This window comes from Vigna umbellata, chromosome 5, assembly GCF_029865625.1.
Source record: "Vigna umbellata cultivar VRB3 chromosome 5, Vumbellata_1.0, whole genome shotgun sequence".
Taxonomy (NCBI): Eukaryota; Viridiplantae; Streptophyta; class Magnoliopsida; order Fabales; family Fabaceae; genus Vigna; species Vigna umbellata.
This window is the reverse complement of record NC_142169.1, coordinates 62,034,681-62,052,295: the sequence shown is the minus strand read 5'-3', so window position 1 is coordinate 62,052,295 and position 17,615 is coordinate 62,034,681. Positions and strand designations below refer to the sequence as shown.

At 34.0% G+C, this 17,615-nt stretch overlaps 1 protein-coding gene and 1 non-coding gene across 2 annotated transcripts; both read left to right on the top strand.

Moving 5' to 3' along the window:
- Positions 1-983: 983 nt before the first annotated feature.
- On the top strand, positions 984-2,948 carry LOC124846075 (DELLA protein RGL1-like). The gene has a single exon (XM_047323293.2). It carries the CDS (start codon positions 1,021-1,023, stop codon positions 2,776-2,778), a length of 1,758 nt encoding a protein of 585 aa, XP_047179249.1. The 5' UTR covers positions 984-1,020; the 3' UTR covers positions 2,779-2,948.
- A 558-nt stretch (positions 2,949-3,506) lies between these two features.
- On the top strand, positions 3,507-3,578 carry TRNAH-GUG (transfer RNA histidin (anticodon GUG)). Its single transcript has one exon. It is a non-coding gene; the product is annotated as a tRNA-His (tRNA).
- The last annotated feature ends 14,037 nt before the right edge of the window (positions 3,579-17,615 follow it).

The window sequence follows — 17,615 nt, the reverse complement described above, 5'->3', positions numbered from 1 at the left end:
CTCAATAAACCCTCAGGCCGTCTTTGATCTTCTAATAGATGAGTAGGGAGTTATGATTTTTAGAGAGAATGTAGAGAAAATTTTAAAGAAAGAAGTTTTAGAGAAATAAAACTTCTTAAATAATGAAACTCCTTGTCGAATCGAAGAATTCTATTTGTTCTTGTTAATATTTTCGAAATAAAATAATAAAGTATCATTATTTAAAATATATAACTTCACATTTCTTGATAACTTCACATTTCCTTCTTATATAACAACTACTTCTTATATAACAACCACTTTTAGCTCCGAGACTATCTTTGAAATAATCATATTTATTTATTTTATACATTAATTTAACATCACAGATTAGCTGCATGATAAAAAAAAATAGATATTCTCAATCAGTACAAAAACATTTTGATGATGGCCTAGTCGTGAACTATATCTTATATTTTATTTGTTCTTTTCTTTTGTAATTATGTCGTAGTGATTGCTTGTTTTCCTTTTTTTATTTACTTAGCGAAAGGCTTGAATATTTTTTTTAAATAAAATAGAATTGATTTTTTTTAAATAAATAGAATAGTCCAAAATAAGTTAAAGATCATAATATATTTTAACATTCAAATTGCGGATTTTTATCTTTCGATCATTACTTACGCCATCTTTCTCAGCTGGCTATTGTTGTCTTCTGGACGACCTTATTTCTTACACAGAGTTAGTCTAAAACATGAAAAAGATTAAAAAATATAAGAAGAAAATAAGCAATTTATTTAAATTTTATTATTTCACTGCATTATTATGCAGGCGACCTTGATGACATCGGCACGTTATGGTGACAACATTAATGTTAACAGTACTGGACGGATTTAGCATTAGAACGGATCAATTTTGCATAAAAATAATCAGAAACCATATCCTTAATTACTTAATCAATAAGGGTTAATACAAACAAAGGATTAATTATTTTATCAATAAGGATTACTCAAGGAACCTACTATGAATCTGATAATACTGAAGCAAAGCTAGTGACTGTTTGTTATGGAAGACTTGTACCATGTTTGTTTTAGTACAGTGGATGAAAATTCTAGTTCATCCAATGATATTTTCTGGGGCAGTGAGGAACATAATGAAATAAAGAAGTTACACTTTTCTGGAGCAGAAGATCATGGAGTTTATGGGGGAGTAGACTCCTTTTACTCTAATTTCGAGTTTTCCACAGATTATCCATCAGGATACCTTATATCCCCTAATCAAGAAAAGTATCACCAGCAACAATCATACCATGATCATGGCGATTTGGATGATAACCTTCAGTTTGACATGGTGTCTCCACCACTCCAATTTGATGCACAATATCCAACCAGTGGTACAACAGAGGATAAGCCACACTCAACTTTCCCTTTAGCCTCACTTGAGATCTTGAAGAACTATGGCAAGGGCTTCAAGAGGTTTTCCTATGAAGGCAAATCCCTGCAGCCAGTGGTTGATTCTGTGGCCACAGATGAATTTGGTTTTAGAAAGCTCTCAACTGAAGATATCATGAGGATAGCAGGAACAAGGTTCATCAAATCATCATCTTCAGAGTCAGAACCTTTGACTTTCTTGGAAACTCACCCTTATGGGTTTTCCTTCTCTGGATTCTCTGATGAGGAGAAAGACGATGTGGCACTGTCTGAGTCCCTCTTGGCTTGTGCTGAGAAAGTTGGTCATCAACAATTTGAACGTGCAAGGAAGTTGCTAAGTCACTGCCAATCATTGTCAAGCAAAACTGGGAGCCCCGTTAAGAGAATTGTTCATTATTTTGCTGAAGCACTTCTCCACAGGATAGATAGAGAAACAGGAAGAGCTTCATCCAAGGATTTGCATAAAGGTCAGTCATTTGATCCTGAAGAGGCAGCCAAGGAACTAAACCCCGCTATTGCTGCATTTTATGAAGCGCTTCCCTTTTGTCAGATTTCAGTGTTCACTGCAGTTCAAGCTATAATAGAAGATATAGCTGAAGCAAAGAAGATTCATGTTATTGATCTCGAAATCAGAAAGGGGGGCCAATGGGCTATCCTAATGCAAGCCCTTGAGTCAAGGCATCAATGTCCAGTTGAGCTTCTAAAGATTACCGCTATTGAAAGTGGAACCACTAGACACATTGTTGAGGACACTGGTAAGAGATTGAAGGATTTTGCTCAAGGTTTGAACATACCCTTCTCTTTCAACATCGTTATGGTACCAGACCTGTTACATTTTAAAGAAGATCTTTTTGAGATCGATCCTGAGGAAGCAATTGCTGTTTATTCTCAGTTTGCACTCAGAGCCAAGATTCAACAATCAGACCAGCTTGAAATAATCATGAGAGTGATTAGAACCTTGAATCCTAATGTGATGGTGGTATCTGAAATTGAGGCAAATCACAACTCCACATCTTTTGTAAATCGTTTCATTGAGGCTCTTTTCTTCTTCAGTGCATTCTTTGACTGTCTTGAGGCTTGCATGAAGGGGAATGAGAAGACCCGAATGATTATAGAGTCACTATACTTTAGTCATGGAATCAAAAACATCGTGGCCACAGAAGGAGCAGAAAGAAAGACTAGGAATGTGAAGATTGATGTGTGGAGGGCCTTCTTCTCCCGCTTTGGAATGGTGGAGAAAGAACTGAGCACTTTGTCTTTATACCAAGCAGATTTGGTGAGTAAAAGATTTCCTTGTGGAAGTTCTTGCACGTTTGATAAGAATGGGCAGTGCCTTATTGTTGGGTGGAAAGGAACACCGATTAGTTCTGTTTCTGTCTGGAAATTCATTTGATGGCTAGTGCAACAAGGCTTTTAGTATTGGTCCATGACTGTGATTTTGGCAAAGTCAAGGCTTTTTTGCTACCACAATCTAAAATCTTTTGCTGGTAAAGATTTGTAGTTTCATACTATCCTAAATCAATGTTTGTATCGTGCCATGTGCAGATTTCATTGCAAGTTACTACCAAGAATGGAAGCAGTTTGAGGGCTAGTTCCTATATCATTATATCAATAAAAAACCTTTAGCTTCCTTTTGACTGTTGTTTATTACTGTAACTTTTTTCTTAATTTACTAGTTTCAATCATCGCTTCCCATTTCGTGAAAGGAAAGTACGTATTTGAGTAAGCTCGAAATAATCAATCTTTCAAAAATAAATAAAATCTATGGAAATATCCATATGCGTCTGATTATAATAAGATCAGACGGGTGTTGTTCGTAGTGGAAATTTGCTTTTCATGCCTCACCATGGATCATCTCAGCTCAGACAGTAATTTTGGGGACAACTTTTACAAGAATTTGATAATGTGTAATGGAAAAGGAAAAACAAGTGCACAACATCTACATGAAATAGATTCCCAAACCAAGGATAAAACAATTGGGATACCAATCCTTTTGAACATAATGAGCACATCAAATTATGTATGTTTGAAAAAATTCAATTGGTGACACAATAAGATAAATTAACAGTGAAGTTCTGAAAGATATATTAGATAAATTATTATAGCTTTGATCGTAACGAAGTGGCTGTAGTTTAGTGGTGAGAATTCCACGTTGTGGCCGTGGAGACCTGGGCTCGAATCCCAGCAGCCACAAAGTGTACTTTTTTCTTTTTTACCATTTAGGATAAAAGGTATAATTGACATGGGAGAGCTAAGCTTCTGTCTATAGTGAGGTCATGTTTTTTTATCCATGTCGGTATGCTAACACCTATGCTTTTAAAGTAGTAAATGAGGATTTTGTTACTGATGGCTGATATAAAAATCAATTGGTTGAGAGGTGCAATAATGTGGAAGACCTCTTTGGACTAAATTCTGTAGCCATTATCAGAGCATGTTTGAGAATTTCCACAATGTAAGTCTCCCTGTTGGAACTTGTAAAACTACTCATCGAATCTTCGTTGTTATTTACTTTTGATCCTCAGCATTATTGGTTTTCTGGTTTTCTCAATAGCATATATAATGATACAATGGTACTCACAAATATGTCTTCATTTTCAATAATAAGGTCAAAGTTCTCGTTTGAGATAAGTTAAATTTTTTACATCAGATCAATTTAGAGTTTATATATAAATACAAACTTCATGCTTTCCATGTTGGTTTTATGAAATTGAATTATTTTCAAAATTAATTTGTAATATGGTATAAGATTCCTTAATTTTACCTGTTATCGGAGAAAGTTGAAAAAGTATTAGAGCATGTTTTATTTTAAGACTGTTTTAACTAGGAACAAATGGTTGCATCTGAAATTTAGGCCCTGTAGTTATAAATTAGTAAAATGATTTTTTTATCATTAAATAATATTATATATCTAAAAATGAAATACTTGGGGGGATTATATATCACAGTTTAGTTATGACACTCTTTGTCCATTCCACCTAATTCAGCTAGAAGTCCTCTAATACCTCCACTATCTAAATGTTTTACTTCCTAATAATTCAGCTCACCTTAACTGCATATGAGACACAACAATCTAATACTTTCTTTGCATGTGAATTTTTTTGACTAATCATAGTTCTCAGTTCTCTGCATCTCCCATTATTTTTGTTTCCACTCCACTTATTAATTATAAAAAAAATGTTTTTTTAACAATTTTTTTAATAACTTTTTTACAAACATTTATATGATGATTTGTGATTGATTGATTTTAAATAATGTTTTGAACATAAATTTAAATAAATCAATAAAATAATAACATATAATCTATTATAAAAAATTATTATAAAAAGTTATTAATATGTCAAAGTCCTTAATTATATATTATCTCTTAAGTTCATAGCTACATCAACAGTCCATTGTATAACATGATAAATAAGAATTTTTATGTTAACTTAAATTTTATCCATACCAATATTCTTATATGGGCCATGCAAAACACTTCTTCAATAAAATACCTAACATTCCAAAAGACAATGATATTAATTCCACCAATATCAAATACATTTTCTTCAACATTTAAAAATACAGAAAATGAAAAATATAATGTAATAGGAAACGGGGGAAGGAAGACAACAAAAAAAAAGATAGAAAAGCAAATATTTCCTACAGAAAACTTCATGTGAGTTGTTACAATATCCATCACGAATCCAAAACAGATTTTAACAACTATTCTTTCAAGAATAAAAAATATCCTTCCACATTTGAAGAATAAAGTACTCGTAATTATATTCTTTTGTAACAGTACTTTTTGTTTTTCTTTTACCTCATAACTAATGGTGTCATTTCATATTTATTTTTCTCTGTTTTGTCGTTTTCCCAAATTATAACCCATAAACATACTTTTTATGGAAAAAAGAGAATCCAGGAAAGAAATTTACGATGAAATAAATGAGAGGCATGCCAAGAAAAAACGATTTATAGGTGTGAATTGAAAAAAAAAAAAGTAGGATGGTATGAACAAATCTTGCATACATCCACTGACTAACTTTTACATAATGCTTAATTTCTATATGAAATATCTTCATTTGATGATATTCTTTTATTTTTTAAACAAAAAATATTAAAACGTGTCTCAGTCATCTCGTACTTTAAAACGTGGAGGCAATCATAACACTCCACATGCATTTCGGAATGGAAAAATATCAGAAAAGGATGATGAAGAATAATATTCAAGACTTTATTCGACAGATTATCATGTTCAAATGTTCAAAGCTTCGTTCTGAAGCTCAAATAATGCACCATATTATTCTTCTTCCACTGCATCTATAAAAGCGGATCTTTGACAAGCTTTGCAAATGGCATCAACTACCAACAGAGAAATCAAACCTCTCTCAATATATATATAAATACACATCAACCATATATTATAGACGTATAAGATATCTTTTCTAGCTCCAACAATGGAAGAATCGAAGGGTTTTGTGGGTGGTGAGGCTCAAAAAAGTCATCCAAAAATGCCATCCAGTTCATTTCCAATTCCTTTGCCAGGAAGGAATCGGCAGTTTCCAAGATATGGCTACCATTGGGCACAGAGGACCGTAAAAGGGCTCACAGTTGGCAACGCTAATGAGGGAAGTGAGAAAGCAACTTTGAAGGTCTGAGGCAGTCATGCATGGAGTAATGCTATAAATGTATCAGATGTGTCCAAAGTTAAAGTATGAATAATTAATTGTTTACCTCTTCCATCGTTTCTTATCGTACCTGCATAGGTGGTGTACATGCTTTGAGAATAAGTGCTAGAATTAAGGAACATATCTTATGTAGTTTTATTGTAGATGAGTCATATATGTGCAAGTGTTACAGTCATATTGTAGTGCTTTGTGTTCTCAGTTCTTGGATGCATCCTATCCAAAAGATGATATGCTTTTAATTAAGAAAGATTGCTGACTTTTAGCCATATAATCGGTGCAAACACCTCCTTCATATTTTTCTTTATATCTTTATTTTCATATAGTATTACATGTCTCTACATTTCTCATTTGGTTTAAGTATCAAGAAAAGAAAACGAATGAGCGAAAAACTTGTTATGTAAATACATATGAAACTGATCATTGTCTATTTATTTGTCAAACGAAAAATAGACGTGATAAATAAACATCAATTTGTTATACATTTACATTGCTTTTTCTATTTTTTTTTATAAATTTTAAGTATTAAATATTTTTGGAATAAAGAGTGAATTTGAGAGAATGAAAAAAAACATCTAGGTAAAAAGAATGAATAATCTTATAACTTATTTCTTTCATTCAATGTTTTTCATTATTTCTTCTGTCAAATCAAATAATCATTTAATGTTTTTCATTATTTCTTCTGTCAATCAAATAAATTACATGTCTTGCAACATATTTTTCCTTTAATCATAATGATTCATAATAGGGACACATGTGAATTAAAAACGAGCTTTTGTAGAAAAGAAAAAACTCACTTTCAAAAATTTATAGTTATACAATGAGTAATGATTATTTGATACATTTAAATTTTTTTATTTATTTCACACTTTCTTTTTTATTTTCTTAAAAAAATATAAAAATATAAAAATTTATAATTTTATAATATTTTATTCTTATATTTTATATAAAAAATATTCTATATCAAATAAATATAAAAATATATTATGATATCATTATTCATATATATATATATATATATATATATATATATATATATATATATATATATATATATATATATATATATATATATATATATATATATATATATATATATATATATATATATATAATAGTTGAACTCAAAATTAACTATCCAAATACATGACATAAAGTTAACTAACATAGTAAGATCACTTTATTAATGAAAGACTAAAATAAAATATAGTTTGTTTGAAAAATATGAATTACATATAATCTTATTTTTCTCTCTCAAGATGAGTCATAAACTTTATAAAGACTCAACTAAATATTTATTTGAAAATAATTGAGATATAATAAGGCTTTTATGTGACATGACACAAATAAGACTTCAAGGTTTATTTGAACTAGGTGTGGGTGATAAAGGTAAGAAAAGAGAGAAAAAAGAGTTGAGGATTATTTGATTAGAAACGTGAATAGGTTTAAGTGAAAAGTTGATCCTAAATATGATTAAATTAAAATTTTATTTATATTTTTTAATTAATATATTAACATTTATTTTATTATAGTAAAAATATAAGAATATAGTGATAAAAAATAAATACATAATATTATATATATATATATATATATATATATATATATATATATTTATAAAACCATCCACTAATATTAAATCTTCTAATTTATTTGTGAAATATCCTGGCACTCGAAACCAAACGATAAGGCTATCTTGAATAGCGATGGTGTACAGTGTCCACCATTTCACACGATTTTTTCGGCGGAGAACTTTTGTATGCTCAAATCGCTTCTCGATATGATTCATCCTTCTAAGATACGAGTCATTAAACAAGTTGATTTGTACTTTTTCTTTTAAATATACTTCTTTTAGTCCTTTAAAATATATGTTTCTTTTTTTCATTACTTTATAAAAGTGTTAAAATTAAATATTATTTAGGGCTTATGTATGTATATCAAAATTTAAATATTTATGACAATTATATTTATGGAGCATAATATTTATAATGTTACTTAATTACATTTATGCTTTGTTAATATGAGGTGATTTGTTGGAGATGATTTGAGGGAGAGTGATTGAATGGATTTGAGAGAATTTGAGGATAATTTTTTGTTGTTTTTTTCTAGTGGATTTGGAGATAATTGAGAGTGGATTTCTGAATAAAGTTTGTGAGAATTAGTATAGGATTTGATTGATGTGACAACTTTAAAAAATTTGTTTAATTGATAAAAATTAAAGATTACCAAAATATCCCTAGTTATTAAAGTAATATAAAATGATATTTGTTAAATGTTATATTTAATTGTAAAAATGTTTATAAAGAGTAAAAAAGTTAAAAATAATTATTAGAATTAATTTTTAAAAAATAAAAAATTATAATTTAGTAAAATGAATTTATTTTTAAATGTAGTATTTGTTTGTAATATAATTTACTATGAAGTAATATAAATTTATTTATTATGAAAGTGAGATTGATTAATTTTGAGTTAACAAATAAATATGTAAGGATTCTTAATCATATCTAATGATATCTCCACTCAACAAAATTTCAAATCATTTTAAAGTTTTTTTTTTTTGCAATTTTTAATGTGATATTATTTTTATAATGTCTTATTTAGATTTATTCCATTAATAAAGATTTATTTATATTGAAAATAATATTTTTGAAGTTATCACAAATCTAATCATACCAAGATCTAAGTAAATCTTCCTTGCCTCTTTTATTTTCGGAGAACCCTCCTTTAATATAAAACAACTCATGTTTTTTTTTTTTTTTTGCATTTCATATGCATTCATTATCTTCTCGTAACTCTTTTCTTTATTTCTTTACTTCTTTATTTCTTTATTTCTTCACTATAGCTCAGAACACAAACCCTAACCCTCTTACCTCCAATTCACTAATAATTACTTTTCCAATTTCCAACACACAGCATCAGCCATGGGTTACGAAGACGGTGAGCCATTAATGGATTACGATGACATTCAATCCGACCGCGAGCCTTCTTCGGAGCCGCGCCACCCGCTCGACGATTACGAGGATGATGTCAACGACGAGTGGCAGGGCCGGGATCGGTCGCAGACGCCGATTTACTACAACGATTCAGCGTGCTTGAAGCCGCGGAAGAGGCTGATCAAGAAGAGCGATGCTGGGAATTTAAAAAAACGTTTAGGGCACATATGACTTTTACTTATAAATCCCTCCTAATCTCTTCGCCATCATGAGTGACTGAAAACGTAAATATGTCGTTGTCCATAGTTGTTTTTCCTCTCAACCGAACACAAAAGGAGCTTAATTCTTCGCTTATAAAACTGTGTGAACAGTAAAATCGCTTAAAACACATACAGTGTAAGACATTTTTTTGTTGTTTATTTGAGTGAATTTGGAAGTAAGTGATAATGGATTTGAAAGTAAAGATTGTGAGAATTAGTGTAGGATTTGATTGATGTAACAAGATAAAAAAATTGTTTAAGGAGTAAAAATTGAAGATTACTAAAATGTCCTAGTTATTAAAGTAATATAAAATAATAATTGTTAATATTGTTTTTAATTGTAAAAATGTTAATAAATAGTAAAAAATTAAAATTAATTATTAAAGTAAATTTTAAAATGTAAAAAATTATAATTTAATAAAATAATTTATATCAAATGGTATGATTTTATTTGTTATTGAAATGAAATTTAATATTTGTGAAGTAACAAATGATTAACCGTGGTTAGAATTTGAGACCCAACCAAAATTATATTTGATTAAACAAAACAATATTTATGTTATTAATTTCTTTAATGAGCTAAAGAAGAACTTAATCATTGTAGTTCTTTACCTGTTAACTTTAGAAATTGTGTGATGCGTTTATTAAATGAAAATTTTAATATTGATTAAATCACAGATGTTGTTGATGAATCCTCTACCACCAATGACTAACATGTTGTCTAAGGTGTTAAAACATGAGGGAAAAGTAATTAATTAACAAAGAACTTAATAACGACTTTATAAACTAACAATCAGTAGAAAAAACTACTATTTATTAAATTACTTCTTTAACTATTTCTAATTTCACTTAGCAAGTAGCAAGATTCTTCAGATTCAGAAATCATATTATATATTTAGTATTACCTGGATTATTTAACACTAAATAATCATAATAATACCACAGAAGGGTAACCTATCATAAATGTAGTCAGTGGCATCCATTCCAGACAGGTTCAGAATTACTTCAGAACATACGAAAGGATGGTTGAGGAAATTGTAGTGTTTTATCAAACTTATATTCGTATACTTATTATCTACATATTTTAATGGGCTAAAAACAACACTTGCGTACAAATTAGAGTAGGATAAAAATTCATAACTAAGGCACAATAAGAGTTCATTAATTACATTATTGGTTCAGGATAGATTAAAAAGAAATGAAAATCACTTTGCCTCCTCCACCTTTGTCGCGGATCATGGCGGTGCAGCGTCCAAGCACCAAGCTTCGAGAGAACCAAATCAAAGCAAGGGAACCGAATATCTTAAGGGAAGGAACCGAATACAAGGTGTGTTTTCACAAGGGGAACCGAATACATCATATGGAGAATCAAATACAAGCGTCTTTGCATATCTGAGTAAAGCTGGAACCGAATACCTTGTTTGGCTGTAATATTTTAGAATAGGTTGTTAGAAGTGGGCTTTAAGCCTAACTCAACCCCACAAAATCAGCTTGTAGGGTGAGGTTTGCACCCACTTATATACACTGAATTGGTCTTATCTCTAGTCGATGTGGGACTTCCAACATAAGTTGAGGGTAGAACTGACTTTTTAAATATAATCACCCCAAATCTGAACATCATGGCGAGTGATAAAAAAATAAGATATCTCGCAAATTCGCTTAAATCGTTCTTCACATTTCTCTTCAAACGAACATGTTTCAACCTATAAATCAGTGCTCGCATTTCTTCTTAAAGAGTACAATCAGTTGATGTGAATACAACCTTATTGTCTCTAAGCCCTTGTTCACTTGAAGGGAAACTACTGATTACGGTGTATTGGGAATAAATATTCAATACTGTCAAAAGACAGTAGTCTTGTAATTTACAGTTATTAGTTTGTTACAGTTTGTTTTAGTTTTGGGTTTTACAGAAGCTCTATAAATAGAGCTTCTCTGTTTCAGTTTCCACAACACACAGAGCATGTAATATTCTGAGAAACACCTAAATAATACAAGGAAGAGTTTTTCTTACCTCTCTCACTGTCTCCTCCATTTTTGTCTTCATCATCACCTTGAACAGCGGCCTCCTTTGTTGCCGGATCGCTCCAGAACCGCACCCGAGGCGAAGCTTCTCGACGCCCTGCTCTCTTTTCTCCCTCAGGTTTTTCGTGGTGTGTTTCTGCCACGCTGGAAGTCACAATGCTTGGAAATATCAAGCTGCATTGGACTGGGCCACACACGCACTGGTTTGAGTGTACAGTGTTGGGCCGTTTCTAAAATGGTATCAGAGCAGGTCTAGTACCTGCTCTGCTTCCGTTGGCTCTGATCTTGGCATCCTTACTCTTCTTGGTATCTTCTTGGTATCTTCTTGGTATCTTCTTGGACTGGTTCTTCCACCATGGATCAGATGGATCAATTTTCCAATCCATCCAGCCCCTATTATCTACATCCAGGTGAGAATCCTGGGCTCACACTGGTTACTCAGACTTTGAATGACAGCAACTACTCCTCTTGGAGCAGAAGTATGAGGAGAGCCTTGCTCTCTAAAAATAAGATAAAGTTCATTGATGGGTCTATAAAGAAACCCCAGAAGAATGACCCATTGTTTGATGTATGGGAGAGATGCAATGTGATGATTCTGTCTTGGATAACAAAGACTCTATCACCACAGATTGCAGAAAGTGTCATATACATTGAAGAAGCCAAAGAATTGTGGGATGAACTGAAAGAAAGATTTTCCAAGGGTGACTACTTCAAGATCTCTGATTTACTTCAGGAAATACATTCCATTAGGCAAGGAGAGAGAGGAGTTAGCCAGTTCTTTACTGATCTAAAGATTCTATGGGAAGAGTTGGAGTCTTTAAGACCCATACCCACTTGTACATGCAAAGTTCCATGCAGCTGTGATCTGTCACGAGTCTCCTTGAAATATAGAGAAATGGAGCATGTGATGTGCTTTTTAAAGGGGTTAAATGATTCTTACAATACTGTTAAAACACAGATCCTTCTCATGGAACCCCTCCCAAATATTAACCGGGTTTTCTCACTCATTATGCAACAAGAGAGACAGGACAAACACAACTCAGCAGATACAAAAATCCTGGCAAATGTGACTGACAAAAACAGTCAGTGGAAAGGCCAAGGAAGGGGTTCTGGATTTCGTGGCCAAGGAAGGGGAAGAGGTAGAAATCCTAACTATGGTAAACAATGCTCATTCTGTAACAAAATGAACCACACTATAGATGAGTGCTACTCTAAGCACGGATACCCTCCTTGGTACAAAAAGGGTGACAACAATCAAGATAAAAAGGCTGACTGGAATTCTGTAAATGCATGCCAAAACAACGCTGAAACAGAGGGGACTCCAAGCACACAACAGAATGCTAATGGTACTGCAAATAGCAATATTTTCAACTCCTTTACAGCTGAACAGATGCAGAAACTTCTCCGAATCATGGACAAAATTGATGAGCCTACCCACAAAGTCAATCAAGTTCAAAGGAATGACACTGAAAATAGAGAAGGTAATCTTTCCTGGATAATAGACACTGGGGCCACAGACCATGTGACCCATGATAGGACAAACTTTGTCACTTTCTTTAAAATTAAACCTATCTCTGTTAAATTACCAAACAACACTGCTCTCACTGCTGAGCATGCAGGAACAGTACAGTTCTCAAAAGATTTTATCATTTTTAATGTTCTTTATATTCCTGAATTCTGTTTCAACTTGATTTCTGTCCAAAGTCTTATTAAAGATTTGGACTGCAGCCTAACCTTTACTTCTAAGACTTGTCAGATAAAGGAAAACCATACTTTGAAGATGATTGGATGTGCTAACTCTTGGAAGGGACTCTACTACCTACAAGCTTTTCCTAAACCTGACCAGAGATACATTGCTAATACTGCTTTCTCTTTTAAGAACACTGATGTAAATTTGTGGCATTGTAGGCTAGGCCACCCTGGAGACAGGGTTACAAAACAGATTTGTGAGAATTTTCCTTATGTTAAAATTGACACTAACGTTGTTTGTGATACTTGCCACTTTGCTAAACAATGAAAATTACCCTTTTCTAAGAGTGTTACTGTCACTGTTGAACCTTTTGAAATTGTGCACTGTGATATATGGGGCCCTCTTAGTACCATTTCTGTTCATGGTCATAGGTATTTTCTCACCATTGTAGATGACTATAGTAGGCACACATGGGCTTTCCTAATGAACAATAAAGGGCAAACTAGAGATCTTTTACAGAATTTTGTTGTTAAGATTAAAAATCAGTTTAACAAGACAATCAAAACCATCAGATCTGATAATGGTCCTGAATTTAGTTGTGTAGATTTTTATAACTTGCATGGAATCAATCATCAGAAAAGTTGTGTTGAAACCCCTGAACAAAATTCTGTTGTTGAAAGAAAACATCAACACATACTAAATGTCACCCGTGGTCTCCTTTTCCAAGCCAATATCCCTAATGCCTACTGGTCTTATGCTATTGGTCATGCTGTTTATCTCATAAATAGGCTGCCTACCATCACTCTTAACAACAAAACTCCCCATGACCTTCTCTACAATCTGCCCCCCACATATTTAAACCTCAAAACTTTTGGCTGTTTGTGTTTTGCATCTACTCTTACCAACAACAGAAGCAAACTTGACCCTAGAGCTAGAAAAGGAGTCTTCCTAGGGTACAAAAATGGTGTTAAAGGATATATTGTGCTTGACATCAATACAAAGGAACTCATCATAAGCAGAAATGTCATCTTCCATGAAGATGTTTTTCCATACAGAAATCTGCAGGTGAGCAGGGAAGACTGTCATACTGAAAAGGACAGGGCTAATACTCTCATTGATCTTCTAAAGGATCCCTATACCACTGATGTTGACAGACACACAGGGTCAGACGTCACTGATCCAGAAGAGGTTCAACTGTCCTCTGATGATGAAGGCAGCAACAACAATACAGAAAACAACCAAGAAAGTCAGAGATGTAGAAGATCTGACAGACCCAGAAAGACCCCTGAGTATTTGAAGGATTATGTTCATCAGGTTAACCATTCCTTGACTGAAAAGAATTCCTTTAAAACTCCATATCCAATTTCTGATCTCTTGTGCTGTGACAATTTTTCAGACAAACATTTAAGATACACTATGGCTGTCACTGGAAATAAGGAACCCAAATCCTACAGTGAGGCCAAAGGCATGAATGAATGGATAGAGGCAATGCAGAGAGAAATCAAAGCCCTGCAAGACAATGACACTTGGGTTTTGACTTCACTACCTCCTGGAAAAACTGCTATAGGATGTAAATGGGTGTACAAAACAAAATACAAAAGTGATGGAAGCATTGAAAGGTATAAAGCCCGTTTGGTGGCAAAAGGATACACGCAGCAGGAGGGCATAGACTACCTTGACACTTTCTCACCTGTGGCTAAACTTACAACAGTACGGCTACTTATTGCTCTAGCTGCCTCAAACAACTGGTTCCTACACCAACTAGACGTTGACAATGCTTTTCTACATGGAGATCTTAATGAGGAAGTCTATATGGAGACACCCCCAGGTTTGAATGTCTCAAATAAGGGACAGGTTTGCAAACTAATTAAGTCATTATACGGTTTAAAGCAGGCCAGCAGACAATGGTTTGAAAAACTTTCTACCTTCCTTATAGATGCTAATTACACCCAATCCAAATCTGATCATTCATTATTCATTAGAAAAACACCTACAAGTTTCACTGCTCTACTTGTATATGTTGATGATATTGTGCTAGCAGGAAACTCCATGGTGGAAATCAATCACATAAAGAGGCTTCTACACAACAAGTTTCGAATAAAGAATCTTGGAGAGCTCAAATACTTCCTAGGAATGGAAGTGGCCAGATCTAAAAAGGGTATCCACCTATGTCAAAGAAAATATGCTTTGGACATACTGGAGGAAACAGGAATGTTGGGGTGCAAACCTTCATATACTCCCTTCCTAAGTGATACAAGTTCACTATACAAACCCAACAACTACCTGGATGACCCAGGACCTTACAGAAGGCTAATAGGGAAGTTGTTGTATCTCACAAATACCAGACCCGATTTATGTTTTTCAATTAATCTACTTAGTCAATTCGTACATTCACCTACTGATCACCACTATCGTGCTATACAGCACATTCTCAGGTATATAAAATCCAAACCATCTGAGGGATTGTTTTTTGCAGCTGATTCTCCTATGCAGCTAAAAGCCTTTAGCGATTCAGACTGGGCAACATGCCCTGACACGAGAAGATCCACAACTGGTTTTTGTGTCTTCCTTGGATCTTCCCTTATCTCCTGGAAGTCTAAGAAGCAGAGGACCGTCTCTAGATCCTCCACTGAAGCTGAATATAGAGCCCTTGCAGCCACTGTATGTGAGATACAGTGGCTGAGTTATCTCCTAAAGGACCTTCAGATTGAAGAGACAGGAATCCCAGTCTTGTACTGCGACAACAAGTCTGCAAGGCACATAGCTCATAACCAGAGCTTTCACGAACGGACTAAACACATTGAACTTGACTGCCATGTCGTCCGTGAGAAAATCCAGGAGCGCCTTCTAAATCTTCTTCCCGTTCGATCTGACGAGCAGCTGGCCGATATCTTCACCAAGTTTCCTCACCGCGTCAGATTCAAGACTATTGTTCCCAAGCTTGGACTGATGACAATACATCGTCCAGCTTGAGGGGAGGCTATTGGGAATAAATATTCAATACTGTCAAAAGACAGTAGTCTTGTAATTTACAGTTATTAGTTTGTTACAGTTTGTTTTAGTTTTGGGTTTTACAGAAGCTCTATAAATAGAGCTTCTCTGTTTCAGTTTCCACAACACACAGAGCATGTAATATTCTGAGAAACACCTAAATAATACAAGGAAGAGTTTTTCTTACCTCTCTCACTGTCTCCTCCATTTTTGTCTTCATCATCACCTTGAACAGCGGCCTCCTTTGTTGCCGGATCGCTCCAGAACCGCACCCGAGGCGAAGCTTCTCGACGCCCTGCTCTCTTTTCTCCCTCAGGTTTTTCGTGGTGTGTTTCTGCCACGCTGGAAGTCACAATGCTTGGAAATATCAAGCTGCATTGGACTGGGCCACACACGCACTGGTTTGAGTGTACAGTGTTGGGCCGTTTCTAAAACGGTGTTTAGTGAGGATTGATTTGAGCGTATTTTACTATTCGTTTGTGCGGATTTGCGAGGAAAGAAAAGCGTTGATTTGTGAGATATTACCAATTTAACCATCTCGTCCAAGTGTGTAGATTTGCGTTGATTTATATGTAAAAGTCATATATGCCCTTTCATATTTGTTAAATACCACGAGAATTGTTGGTTGAGAGTGAGAGCAGTTGTGGAGTTCATATGAGGTCATCTTTCTTTGAGATTTTGATGTGGTTGTTGCATGTTGGAGCGGAGACGACGAAGAAAGGGGTTCATGGATGACGAAGAAGGAGCTTGAAGCAACAGGTTGCAGAAGAGTTTTGTTGTTCAGCGTCTCGGTTCCAGTTCTTCACACAGATGGTCGTGTATTCGGTTCCGTATAGCGTATCCGGTTTCGGCTTTTACCAGAAATTGCAAAGCACGTGTATTCGGTTCCAATTAAGCGTATCCGGTTCCAGTGCTTCGGTTCTGCGCGTCGTATTCGGTTCTCTGCAGTCACTGGTTCAACATGTTATGAGCGTGTAAAGCTTCGTGGGTGTGTTATTCGGTTCCCCATAGCTGCATTCTTCCTCCCTCGCATTGATTCGTTACCAGAAGCGTGGAAACCTTCGTGCATGGGCTGATGCGCTTGGAAGATTGTCGGCGTTGCTGTCAACCGTGTACATCCCATGGAAGCAATGGTGGGTTTGGGGTTGAGGAGAAGGTCGCAGAGGATTATCATAACAGTATGGACTTCATGTTCAGCCAGGTAAGGGCGATGGGGATGGAGGTGGAGAGGAGGAGAGGAGGACGGTTCTGTGGAAATATAACAGTGGCTTTGGTTATGCAGGACCTGACAGCAGCAAGTGAAGGTTGTTCTGAACAAGAAGCTGGATGGTTTGATCCGTTTAGTAGTCAAAGTATTCCAAACTTTACTCTAATTTAATTTCAGGCTTATTAAGAAGGGCTAAGGTTTCTAGGGTATTAAGACATAATTTGTATAGTAAAGAACTGCTATTTCATATGTTAATTAAATTATAATTGATGCTAACGTGCAACTTTTGAAAGTTTGGTCATAATTATGTTAATTACTTTTTAAAAACTAATTTTAATAATTTTTTTTAATCTTTTTCTCTTTATAAAAACTTTTACAATTAAATATAACATTAACAAATATCATTTTATATTATTTTAATAACTAGGGACATTTTAGTAATCTTTAATTTTTACCAATTAAA

Bases quoted from the DNA above. Each gene is read 5' to 3' on its own strand.
- LOC124846075 (XM_047323293.2), top strand. From the start codon at position 1,021: ATGGAAGACTTGTACCATGTTTGTTTTAGTACAGTGGATGAAAATTCT.